Source organism: Triturus cristatus, chromosome 9, assembly GCF_964204655.1.
Source record: "Triturus cristatus chromosome 9, aTriCri1.1, whole genome shotgun sequence".
In the NCBI taxonomy this organism is placed as follows: Eukaryota; Metazoa; Chordata; class Amphibia; order Caudata; family Salamandridae; genus Triturus; species Triturus cristatus.
Window position 1 is genome coordinate 728,484,756 of NC_140592.1, and position 13,444 is coordinate 728,498,199.

At 46.0% G+C, this 13,444-nt stretch overlaps 1 protein-coding gene across 4 annotated transcripts in view; it reads left to right on the top strand.

Moving 5' to 3' along the window:
• SF1 (splicing factor 1) overlaps positions 1-13,444 on the top strand; it is a 211,642-nt gene that overhangs the window by 107,344 nt on the left and 90,854 nt on the right. For all 4 annotated transcript variants that reach the window (XM_085625936.1, XM_085625933.1, XM_085625934.1 and 1 more), the window contains exons 10-11: positions 10,559-10,793; positions 11,152-11,310. In XM_085625936.1, the coding sequence (XP_085482062.1) occupies positions 10,559-10,793; positions 11,152-11,310 (394 nt within the window). The remainder of the gene's footprint in view (positions 1-10,558; positions 10,794-11,151; positions 11,311-13,444) is intronic.

Sequence of the window (13,444 nt, forward strand, 5' to 3'; positions counted from 1 at the left end):
TGGCACATCCCCTGTCCTTATTTGGGGTTTCTGGCCAAGCTTCCCGCCAGAGTGGGGGGTTGCAGTGGCCTGGGGAAGCTCACAGAGGCGGCATGCCTTTGAAGCTTCCCCCTGCTCATCCTGGGGGAGGAGATTTAGCACCTCGCCCAGGATGTGCATTGTTGCAGACCCAGGAGAGAAGGGGCTCTCCTACCCAGGGGTCCAGCAACATGTCTGCTGTGTGGCAGCCTCAGAACAGACGTGGATTGTAGGTTTAGGTTTCAGGGGGCCTCTCTAAGATGCCCTCTGTGGTGCTTTGTACATTAAATCACACACTGGCATCTGTGTGGATTTAATGTGCTGAACAGTTTGATACCAAACTTCTCAGTCTTCAGTGCTGCCTTTATGGTGCTGTGGAGTTCCTGTTTGACAAGCTCCCAGCACCATATACTCTTAGCTGGCAGCACTGCACTTACAGGACCCAGGAATGGTCCTGGGTACTGTAGGGGCACAGGGCTCCTGCCTCTGTGCCCACACCACTGGCATAGGGCACCCAGCTAGAGGGGTGGCTGATGTATGCCGGGGCAGTGTAGGTTGTGGGCATGGCACACAGGGATGTGTGCCATGTCGACTCTGTTTTGTCTTGTATCCAGACACTCAGCCTGCAAGAGCAGTGTGTGTGTGTTAGGGTACAGGGCCTCTAAGGGTGGCACAATGAGTGCTGCAGCCCTTAGAGGCCTTCCCTGGTCACAAGGCCCTGGGTACCTAGGGTACCATTTACCAGGGGCTGACATGTGGCCAGGGTTTGCCAATTTGGGTTTTGGCTGTTAGGCAGATTTTAGGGAAGGAACACAGGCCCTGGGCACCTGGTTGGCAGGAGCCCAGGGCACAACAAGGAAAAGTGCATCAGCTATTAGGCAAAAAAGGGGGCGGTTACTGCAACAGAAACCCACTTTATTACACGCAGCGCATGCGCGGCTTGCCTTGCTGAGACCTATTGTCGTTGGTTTCTTGGCCCAAGGGGGACAGGAGTTGTGCAAGCGTACGGACAGGAGATGTGCACGCCGTACGTGTGCACATATCCTGTCCCCGCATAGGGCTTGCATTTCAGCACAGCGCGCGCATGGTGTGCTTTCACTTTCCCTCCCTCCCCACGTCAGTTCCAGATCATATCCGAAGCTCCCGGGGACCCTGCACCCCGCAATGTTCCTGCAAGTGATTAGAACTGGCGCGTATCTGATGAAATTAGAGAAGGCGATCCACCCGAAACAATATTAATTCAATTACATCCCACCCAAAAGAACTGTCTGTGCGCTGTGTGCTGCTGAACTCTCTCTGCTCACGAGCCTCACTTGACCAGGTGGCCTCGTGCAGATGGCACATTCAGGTCCAGCGAGAGTAAAACAGAGGGATCATTGTGGACCTAGACAGGGGCCATGTTTAAATGTAAGGGAACATTATTCAAAAGTATATAGTCCGCTCTGTTCAGAATTGATGCCTTGTTCTCGTACACCGCCGGAGGCGTGATTGCTGTAGTTCACAGATAAATAGGTTCGGGTGACTCCATCACCGTCCCACCTCCTTTTCACTGATCACGCAGAATCTAATTTCACTAAACGCTTCAATTATATATTGGCAATTATTGCAGGCACAGCGCAAATGTAGTGACTGTCTTCCGCTGTGGTATAAGAGAACTAAAACGCTGTGCATGCGCAGGTAAGTGGAGGGAAGGGTAAAACTTATATAGTCTAGCTCCTAAAAGTACCACATTTGAAACTGTACAGACACAAACAAAAGAGCCAGCAAGAAAAAGAGCAGCAACTTCAATACAAACAGAAACAACCCCTGCAATGATGCGTGTGAGACCTACACTTTACCAATTGCTGCTTGTCGGAAAGCAATACAGGAACATTGCAAAAGGAATATGCTACTTACCAGTATGCATCTGTTATTGGCATGTAGAGCTGCAGATCTACACATTGTGCATAGATCGCCATCTGGTGTTGGGCCCGGATGTTTGCACTTGTTTTTGTCTTGGAAAGTCTTTGGAAGTCACGAGGTATGTGACTTCTCCTTTGGATCATAGTGCGAATGGGCTTCGGCTCCAGCCTCAGATTCTTTTTCGACAGCAGGGAAATTTTGGAGCTTAGTAAGAAACAGGAAAGAAGCCCATGTGTTGTGTATCTAAGTAATATACTGGAACAGATAAAGGTAGCCGGGGAGGCGGGTGGGCGTGTGTAGATCTGCAGCTCTACATGCCAAGAACAGATGCATACTGGTAAGTAGCATATTCTGTTCGAGGCATATGAGCTGTGTTAGACCTGTCAGCCCTTTGGCAGTTCCCTCCTCATTTTATTATTTTTATCCCTTGTCCCCTTCTCATTTTTTCTGTCTACCAAACTTTTTGGGGTGCTGATGTAGAGGTTCTGGGCGCCTCTTCCTCATCACATGAGGGAAAGGCGCAAGGTGCTCCACTGAGGTAGATAGATGAGGAAGGTAGGATTCACAAAATGGTGGCTCCAACTGTCACCTCAGCACCCGGGCCATGACTGCCATGGGAGGTTCCAGAACCTTCTGGACCCCTCTGGCAAGTCCAGCCCAAGGTGATAAATAGAGGTGGCAGGAGGGCGGCCATTTTAGAATCAAGTTGGGCTGTGGAGTCATCCAGGAGTAAGGCACCTGTGTGAGGAGGTGGTTGTACTCGGAGGGGAACGGACAGGTCCACGGGTCTGCACTGAGTCCTAATCCTAGTAACGCCACCCCTACCCTTGTGACCGGTCCCTGAATGCAGGCGGTGAACTGGAGGAGCAGCGTAATTCTGGAAGTCTCATTAGGGACTGGGGGCCCATGGAGGGGGTCTAGGATTGTGACCTAGGACCGACTCATCCAGAGTACCTTTCTGGCAGCAGGGGGAGAAACAGACTGGCCGTGGCGGTAACCTCCCATCCATAATTGTCGAGGAGGGGACTGCCGTCGTAGCGAGAGGACTGGGCCACTCTGTTCAACTGTCCCGGAGCCTACCCGGTAGCTGGTAACAAATCTGCATGCATTTGACAACCCACCTAGCTATCCCAGATTTTGATATGGGGTTGCCTTTGTGTGGTGGTGAGAAAGACACGAATAATTGTTTAGTTTTACAAAAGGGTTTTGTTCTCTCTATGTAGTATAGTAATGCTCTTTTGACATCTAAGGTGTGAAGAGCTCTTTCTGCAACTGTTTGTGGCTGCGAGGAGAATACAGGCAGCTCTACAGATTGAGGTGGAAGGGAGAAATGACTTTAGGGAGGAATTTAGGATTAGTCCGGAGAACAACTTTATTAAGATGCATCTGGAGAAAGGGTTCTTGAATGGTTAGTGCTTGTAGTTCACTAACTCTTCGTAGAGAAGTAATGGCTACGAGGAAAGCAGTTTTCCATGTTAAGAATTGTAGCTCACATTTATGCAGAGGTTCAAACGGGGACCCATTAGTCTTGTGAAAACGATGTTTAAATTCCACACAGGGGAAGGTGGTACTCTGGGCGGAATTATTCTTTTGAGTCCTTCCATAAAGGCCTTTATGGCAGGTACTCTGAAAATTGAGAGGTGCTGTCTATTTTGTAGATATGCTGCTATGGCAGCAAGATGCAATCTGATAGAGGTATAGGCCAGGTTGCATCTTTGGAGGTGTAGTAAGTAGCCTATGATATGTTGGATAGACACATCTAGGGGATTAGTGTCGTTATGGCAGTATACTATGAATCTCTTCCACTTGGCTGCCTAGCATGCTCTAGTGGTAGGCCGTCTAGCTTCCTTGATGTTCATATAGTCAGGAGGAAGGTTAAGGTAACCAAATTCTAGGATTTCAGGAGCCAGATCGCTAGGTTGAGCTGAGCTGGGTCTGGGTGTTGGATCTCTCCATGGTTCTGGGTTAAGATGCGTGGAGAGAGGTGTCGTTTTTGGTGCGGAACTACTGAGAGTTCTAGCAGTGTGGTGTATCATGGCTGTCCGGCCCAAGTTGGATCAACTAGGATCAGCGTTAATGAGTGTTGCTGTAGTTTGCGCACCACTAGTGGAATGAGTGGGAGAGGTGGAAAAGCGTACTCAAATCTGCCTGACCAGTTCATCCATATCGCATTGCCTTTGGACAATGGGTGAGGATATCTGGCAACGAAGTTTGGGCATTTGGCGTTTTCTTGGGTGGCGAAGAGGTCCATCTGTGGTTGCCCCAATTCTGAAAAAATGGTTGAACTTGTGGATGAAGTTCCCACTCGTGGATCTGTTCCGTTTGACGACTCAAGAGATCGGCCATCGTGTTTTGGACTCCTGGGACATGTTGGGCTAGGAGAAAGATGTTCTGAGGTATAGCTCACCTCCATATGCTCTGTGCGAGTTGAGAGAGCTGCAGAGTGTGTGCGCCCCCCCCCCCCCTTGTTTTTGGATACAATACATGGCTGTCATGTTGTCGGTACGGACTAAGACAGTCTTGCCTGATATTTGTTTCTGAAATGCTTTTAAGGCTAGGAATATGGCTAGTAACTCCAAGTGGTTGACATGGAGTAAATTTTGGTGAGCTGTCCACCTGCCCTGCATGGTGTGACGTAGTAGGTGAGCTCCCCAGCTGGAGAGCGATGCGTCCGCTGTCATGACTATTTGAAGAACTGGCTCGAGGAACGGTCGTCCTTTGGCAAGGTTTTTGGTGTTCCACCACTGCAGAGAGCGACGGGTACGACCGTCTACCAACACCAGATCTGTTAGCTGACCTTGAGCCTGGTTCCATTGGCGTGCTAAGCACTCTTGGAGAGGACGCATCTGGAGTCTTGCATGAGGCACCATGAATATGCAAGAGGCCATCATCCCTACGAGTTGCATGAACACTCGAGCTGGAAGAGAGTTGCGGTTGGAATTTGGTGAGAAGAGCTTGAATACTGGCTATTCTGGCTGTAGTGGGATAGGCGAGCGCTTTTGAGGTGTCTATAGTGGCACCGAGATATTGTATGTGGGACGGTTGCAGCTGGGACTTGGGGTGATTTATTGTGAACCCCAGGTCGTGAAGTTGTTGAATAGTGGCGTGAGTGTGTTGTACACACTGATTGTACGATTTGGCTTTTATAAGCCAGTCGTCTAGATATGGGAAGACCTGTATGTGTTGTCGTCTTAGATGTGCTGCCACTACTGCTAGGCACTTGGTGAACACTCTTGGTGCTGTGGTGACTCCGAATGGGAGTACCTTGAATTGATAGTGCGGACCGTCCTCCACGAATCAGATATTTTCTATGAGCGTTGTGAATGGGAATGTGGAACTAGGCGTCCTTGAGGTAGAGTGTAGCAAGGAAGTCGCCCTGGAATAGCAGAGGAAGGACCTTCTGAAGTGTGACCATGTGGAAATGGTCTGAATGTATGTACAGGTTTTAGGGGTCTGAGGTCTAAAATATGCCTTAGAGATCAGTCCTTTTTTGGTATGAGAAAATATAGGGAGTAGACTCCCTTGTTGTGTTGGTGCAAGGGAACTGGTTCTATTGCACTTTTTTATAGGAGGGAGAGTACCTCGTGGACCCATCTGTCTGAAGTGAACTTTGTCCAGGCAGGGAGAAACTGGTGAAGTCTTCACCGGACTGGAGTGGAATAGTCGAGGGGAAGTGGAGGGAAGTCGTGGGGTAGGTGTGGAGGCAGAGCGGGAATTGTTATTTGTGCCTCTGCATTTGCGGTTATTAACCCTGTAACCACCCCTTAGGTAACCGCTAGTAAAGGTGGATTGTGTGGGTGCTTTGTAAGAGGTGGAGGGACTATCGGAGGAATTGGCTCGATGTATGCCTCTAAAGGATGAGCGGTGAAAAGACCACCTGGGAGCATGCAATTGCAAGGCTCCCATAGATTTGGCGGGGTCTGTATCCTTCATTTTTTCAAGGGATACATCTACATTTAGCCCAAATAGGTGTTGCTCATCAAAAGCCTGATTTGAGTATAGAACTCTGTACCTCCTGGTTTAAAACCTGATATCCGTAACCAGGCATGCCTGCGCAAAAGGACATTGGTGTTTATTGCCCTTGAGGCGGTGTCTGCTGCATCTAGGGCACAGCGAATGGAGGTATTAGTGACGGTCTTACCCTCTTGAACTAGTTCACTGGCTCAATTTTTGTATTTGTCAGGGAGGTGTAGCATTTTAGACTCTCGTTCGTCATAATGTGCCCTGTCATATCTGGCTAGGAGCGCTTGGGTATTAGCAATGTGCCAAATATTTGCTGCGCGTTTGCCAGAGGAGTCTAAAAGTTTTGATTCCTTGTCTGGTAGTGGTGCGTCACCTGACATTTGGGAATTTGCCCTCTTCCTGGCATTAGAGACTACTAGTGAGTCTAGTGGTGCGAGGCCCTTGATGTATACTGGGTCAGCCTTTTATTTCTTTTCTATTCTTGGGTTGATGACCCGAGCCCTGACGGGGTCTTTAAAGATCTCTGGTGCGTGCTTAATGACCCCTTTAAGCATGGGCAGTGTTGAGGTAAACCTTTGTGTAGTATCAAAGATATCCATAAGCAAATCCTCCTCTGGAGGGGTAAATATCTTGTGGGGTGTAAGGAACATCTGGTACACTGTAATCATCCCAGGGGTCAGGGGAGCCAGTAGGAGTAGGGCCCCCAAGGGGTTGATCGTCCGCACCTCCCCCTGCCTCATCTGAGGTATCATCATCATCATGAACATCTATTAGAGTGGGTGATTGTGTGGGAGAGTGGTGTGGTGGGTGTGGAGGAAGAGGATAAGGAACCCTTAATGGAGAGGTAGCAAAGTCTCTTCTTTGGTGGTGGTTCACACACACTCTGCAGCTTTCACGCCTAGCGCAAAGCTTATGAGGATGGGCCAATCCTCAAAAAATATACCTCCTAGCAGAATATCTTCCAGGGCAACACAATCTGATTGCGGATCTGTTCAGTCGTTGGGAGAAAAAACGATGGATTTAGGCCCAGATCTCTGTACTGGGGTGAATGTATGACATTGTTCTGCATTCTGTCAATCAACTGTTTTTGCATTTGTCGCCCCGAGTGGGAAGGGTATGCCCAGACGTGGGTCCCGTGCTCACCATGCCATTGGAATCCAGCTATCCTTGCTGAAGAGGGGTGAAACCCCGAAATCTGTTCTAGGATGCTTGTTTCCAGTCAGGAAGGACCTGGCCATGGCAGTTTGGGCTGGACTGTTCCCATGAGGCACAGAGTCAAGACTGATTTGCATATGGCTGGGTTCAAACTGGAACAGGATGGTGGGTAGAAAAATGATAGATTTAGGCCCAGATCTCTGTACTGGGGTGAATGTATGACATTATTCTGCATTCTGTCCATCAACTGTTGTTTTTGCATCAGTCGTCCGAGACAGCAGATCCACGAATGGGAACTTAATCTGTAAGAAGTTCATCCATTTTTTCACATGTGGAGCCAGCCAGACATAAACCTGTTCGCCACTCACGAAAACGCAACATACGCAACATACCCAAGCTTCGCCTCCAGGTATCCACTGCCCAATGCAATGCGATATGGATGAACTGGTCAGGCAGATTTGCGTACGCTTTTCCACCTCTCCCGCTCATTCCATTACTGGTGTTCAAGCACTAACAGTCTCTCACAATGATACTAGTTGCTCCCACATGGGCACGACATTCGTGGTTCACAACCCTGCTGGAACTCTCAGTAGTTCCACATCAGAAGTTACACCTTTCTCCAAAGTTTCTCACACCGAACCATGGAGAAATAAGGCATCCAGATCCAGCTCAACTGAACCTAGCGATCTGGCTCCTGAAGTCTGTTTGTTTACCTCAACCTCCCGCCAGACTGTATGAATATCATTAACGAAGCTAGACGTCCTACCACTAGAGCGTGCTATTCAGCTAAATGGAAAAGGTTTATTTACTGCAATAATAACACAATCAATCCACTAGATGCCTCAATACAAAACATTATTTGTTACCTCTTGCATCTACAAAGATGTAATCTGGCATGCACATACGATTACATCTTGCAGCTAACCTTCAAAACAGACAGCACTTGTCACTCTTTAGGGTACCTGCCATCAAAGCATTCATGGAAGGACTTAAAAGGATAATTCCTCCCAGAGTTCCACCTTCTCAGTGGAACCTCAACATAGTCCTTACCCGGCTCATGGGTTCCCCATTTGAACCTTTGCATACATGTGAATTACAATTTCTCACATGGAAAGTAGCTTTTCTTATAGTGATCACATCTCTCAGAATTAGTGAACTCCAGGCATCAACCATGCAAGAACCATTTTTGCAAATTCATCACAATAAAATGGTTCTTGGGACAAACCCCAAATTCCTACCTAAAGTAGTTTCTGCTTTCCACCTTAACCAGTTTGTTGAACTGCCAGTCTTTTTTCCTCAGACTCAGTAGCATAATGGGCTTTTCATACACTTGACGTCAAGAGCTATCCTTTACTACATTGAAAGAACAAAAACTCAACAACTTTTTGTATCTTTCTCACCATAAAGGCAATCCTAATTCAAAAGCTGGAATTGCCAGGTGGATCGTTAAGCGCATTCAGATATGCTATCAAAAAGCAAAGCGTACATTATCCATTCCCCCTAGAGCGCATTCTACATGCAAGCTAGGGGCTTCTATGACCTTCTTAGGGAACATTCCCCTAGATGACCTCTGCAAAGCAGCAACTTGGGCTACACCACACACTTTCACAAAACACTATTGTGTAGATGTGCATACAAAACAAGCTTGTGTGGGCCAGGCTGTATTAAGAACGCTTTTTCAAACCACTGCAACAGGTGCAGGTAGCCACCGCTAAGGAGGTAACTGCTGTATAGGCTATGCACAAGTATACGATCTATAGCTCCTATGCCTTGAACGGAAAAAGCTACTTACCAGTATGCACCTGGTCTTGGCATGTAGAGCTGTAGATTCGTATACGTACACCTGCCTTCCCGGTTACCCCTATCTGATTCAGTACGATCTTACTTGGATACATCACACATGGACATCTTTCCTGTTTCTCGCAAACTCAACTATCGCCCTCTGTGGCAAAAAACAATCTGAGGGTGGAGTCGATGCCAATTCGCACTGATCCCAAGGAGTAGTCACCTACGCTTTCCTTTTTAGGTCTCGCCTGACCCAGCGCATGCGCTGGTCTGGCGAGACTTATTGAGAGGGCTCCAAAAAGTGCTACCAGACCAGCCTAGAGCTACAGTGCATGTGCGCGGGCGTGCGCGCTGTGCTTTACCGCAAATACTTTCACTTTCGCGGCCCCCGGCCGCTTTGATGTTTGATCGTGATCGCAATCAGCGATCACTTTCACTTTCGTGGCTGCACGGCTGCTTGGCATAGCCATTAGGTCTCGCTTTTGGGACCTTATAAGTATTTAGTTATGCCACTGTTGCATTGCTAAACACTTATAAGGTCCCAAAGGCGAGACCTATTGGCTATGCCAATGCTTGTTAATAGTTACTAATAATACAGTTTAATAGTTGATTTTGTTGTTTTTCTAAATACTTAGGTAAAGTACCTGACACATTTTGCATTTGGCTTCTCTCAGCCACTAATTAGTCCTGAGTAGGTGTGACATGCCTCTCAGGAGCAAGCAAGGGGGTGACTGGTCTGGGCAGAGATGACTGCTCTGAAACCCAAAGAATATGCAGGTTGGAGGCTGTTGCCATCCCTCTTGACACCGCTATGTCAAATCCTGTTTTACGTGTCTACTGGGTTTACATATACCCTTGGGGCACACTTGAACAAGTGAGAACAGGATGCTAACCCAGTTCTGGTGGATCCACTGTCTAGCTGCTTTGTTTTTTTTTTTTTATGTATTCCATAACTGTTTATTTTTAGTTCAGTGGTACACTGGCTTTTAGTGTTACAGGTGGGATAACCGTGATTATCATAGTTGCATTACTTTACACATTGCCTTAAATTCACCATGACGTGGGTTGTGATTATCCCTTGAGGTGGGTAATCGGTCACCCCAATTAATAATCTTATTTTTAATAATCCAGTTTCTTAAAAGTGCCAACACCTCTTTCTACTGTCTCCAGTAACTGCATGGGTTGTATGAGAAGAAAAAGGACAACTGTTAATGTGTGCTTTGGGGCAAAGAAATGTTTTCACATTCAATACTTGGTGTTGAGATATTATTCTCCACACTGTGTACACTGCTCTGATCTGTTCAGAAAGGACACATTCTCGTATTGTTTGATAGCTTCAGTATGTAAAGTTTGATCGGGTGATTATCATTTATGGACATTAAGATATGTACCGAACAGTTCTCAAACATGGGAGTGCTCCCCAGATTCAGTGGACTCTGCAAGGTATGCATTTTCAAAGAGAACCAATTCAGAAAGGAGAGAGACATCTGGTGTGATGCATTGTTGGAACCTTTTTCCAGGGGAGTACTAAAGAGTTCTTGTACTAGTTTCAAATTGTATTGTTTATTACATAGTGCTGTCAAATATCCATTAAAAGAGAAGTGTTGTTGGATTCTGCCCCTCCAACACCTCTGTCAACAGGTCAGGGTTAACATTGTTATGAATCCCAATGCTGGAAAGTTATTTCACACGTGAAATTATCTTGTAATTTGCACTTCATTCATTCCCATATTAGAACCGCCCACCATGGATGAGTTCTGCGCCCTCTGAAAGCAGGCTGTATGGAATGCAGAGCAGCAATACTAATAATCCTGGAGGCCCCAGTGGGCAGCACAGTTTCAATCATCCCATGACCAATATAGGAGGACCCCAATCATCTCAAAACCCCAATGGACCACTTCCGCCTTGGATGCAGCCCCCTCCTCCACCAATGAATCAAAATCCACACCAGTCTGGACATCATCAAATGGGTAGGTCAATCACTAAACATGTTGGTGACTTAACAGTTGTTGCTATAATTTGAAAGTATTTGTCATATGTAAAGTGCAATTTATCCTCATGCAAGTAAAGTTGTTTGCAATACTCGGAGTAAAAACTTAGTTAAACAAGTCAAAATATCTTGTGTGAAATAACATCTTGTATTCCATATGTCAGTCTCGCTCGCAATATAATTTAGTTATATCTGTTGGTGCAGATGGTTTTTTGACGTTACCATGTATGATTGTGCAGATAAAATTGTTTCTCAACATGTTTTGCTGTTTGTGGCTCTAACCTGATTTAAATTTTTTATCTTATGGTTGCCACCTAAACTTTGATTTCTGCATGCAGGGATGATGCATCCTACTCATATGGGAATGCTGCCGCCACCGCCTCCCCCACCTCCGCCTGGCGGACAAGCACCTTCAGGGCCCTTGCCTCCCTGGCAGCAGCAACAGCAAGCTCCACCCCCCAACAGTATGTCCTCCAATGCACCGTTACCATGGCAAAGTGAGTGGCAAAGTTTTTTGTTATGTTAAAGAAATAAGTGGGTAGTGCTGCAGATCACCTCCGTTTCACTGCAGAAAATAGCTGCCTTACTCCTATTTTACCACTTTCTTTAGTAACTAGAGATTGCCCGAGAGCTGTTCTATTAGCAAAACAGTGACCGCTACAGATAGGGCTGCCTGCTACTATTCATGATCGAGGGTGTGGTGGTATGTACTAGGAATGTTAGTTACATCCTGATATAGTTTGCATAAGGAAACTTTGGGTGGAAGAAGCAGCAATATGGTATTTAAATGTTCATGATGACTGCTGTGTTCCACCAATGTATTGAGGGGTCCATTTGAAACTACAAATGATGCCTAGTTGAGCCCACCTCAAATTACTGCACAGTGAGAATGGAATCTGAAAAATTACAATAGTTTTTCTGCTTGTCCCACTTGTACAAGCTATTGCCTACTCGCTGTTTGGAATTCTGCCTAGTTTATTAACTTGGTCATTGAAATGTGGAACATAACTATTTTCCTTTTTTGGGTTGCACTTTTATGCATTTCATAAATGTAGCTAATGCAGCGTTTCTCTACTGCTCAACCTCTTTGTATCAGTACCAATCCACTCCTCCCTTCCCCCTGAAAGTGTGGTGAGTAGATCTGTTTTGAACAAAGTGCCCTTGACTTATTCGTAGGTTTTGCAGAAACGGAAATGCACTTGTTTGGGTATTTATTTTGTAATTTGATCTTACATTTTGTAACGAGTTATTTTATTATTTATATATTTTTTTTGCTGGTTTTTGTACATTTTTACAAATGCTACACCATTGTCCGATCTGCAATAGTATTTGTTAGCTGAAGAGTAAGGTAAAATGGTAAATGAAGTTTCTCACTCCGGAAATGATTGGATAACATTGTTGTGATGATTTCTTGTGTTATAATCATATAATGAATATACCACATGTATGCATGTATGATTTTGTTTTATAGAATACTGCAGATCTTGCAGAAAATTCTCAAAGTTGCAAATACACATTTTGGAGGTAGATTGGAATTACCCTGCCATTTGTTTTCCTTTGTAAATATTTTAAGCTTTGCCTGTTTCAGAACTAGTTGAGTTCCTCCTTTAAGAGTTTACAAATCCTGCTTTACTAGTTCCACGACTGAAAGAAAAGGTAAGCCCTTCTCGACTTAAATATGATGAGTCATTGTGGTGAGGCCTACAGCAAATTGTACGCATTTGTTTGAGGGTTTTTTCCCCAGTTATGTAATATCATCCTGGAACAAATCTATCCTTCCTAGGGACTTCTTTAACCACGTGGTCACCTGTTCACTCACATCCCTGTGTGCCATGCCTACAACCCACTGCCCTGGCGTAGATCAGCCACCCACCCCCCTAGCTGGGTTCACTATACCAGTGGTGAGGGTACAGGTGCATGAGCCCTCTACCCCTACAGTGTCTGTCAATTCTTAGACATTGTAAATGCAGTACTGCCATTAAGAGTACATGGTACTGGGAGTTTGTCATTACTAACTCCACAGTACCATAATGGCTTTACTGAAAACTGAAGTTTGGTATCCAACTTCTCAGCACATTGAACCCACACTGAGGCCAGTGTGGGATTGAATGAAAAATGCACCCAGAGGGCATCTCCCCCAGTCCAGGAAGACCCATCTGTGGAAGGGGAGCTTCAAAGGCCTTGCGCCTTTGTAATGCGACCCCCCAGCCTCTCCTGCTATCAGGAGCAGGCCACCTTCCTGTCTCCCCTCCTTTTCGGCAGGAAGACAGGCGGGAAAAATGAGCGCACCCCAGAAGGTGTGCCCACCTCTGCTAACCAGAGTCCACAGTACCCCAGGGTTTGACAGAGGTTAAAGTTAGATATAAGCTTACTCTCTAAAGTGGTAGCTTGGTCGAGCAGTAAGGCAGTATCAGAGGACAGTGTAAAGCATTTGTTGTACACACTCAGTCAGCAAATGGCCTCACACACAAGAACTGAACTCTAGGCCAATGGTTTATATATAAAAAAATATATGCTTGTTTTATTTTAGAACCAACACTTTGGATTTAAAATATACTTTCTCAACAGATGTTTCATATAAATACTTTTGCAATATGCAATAGACTTTAGTAAACAGTTACAAGTGGTTGC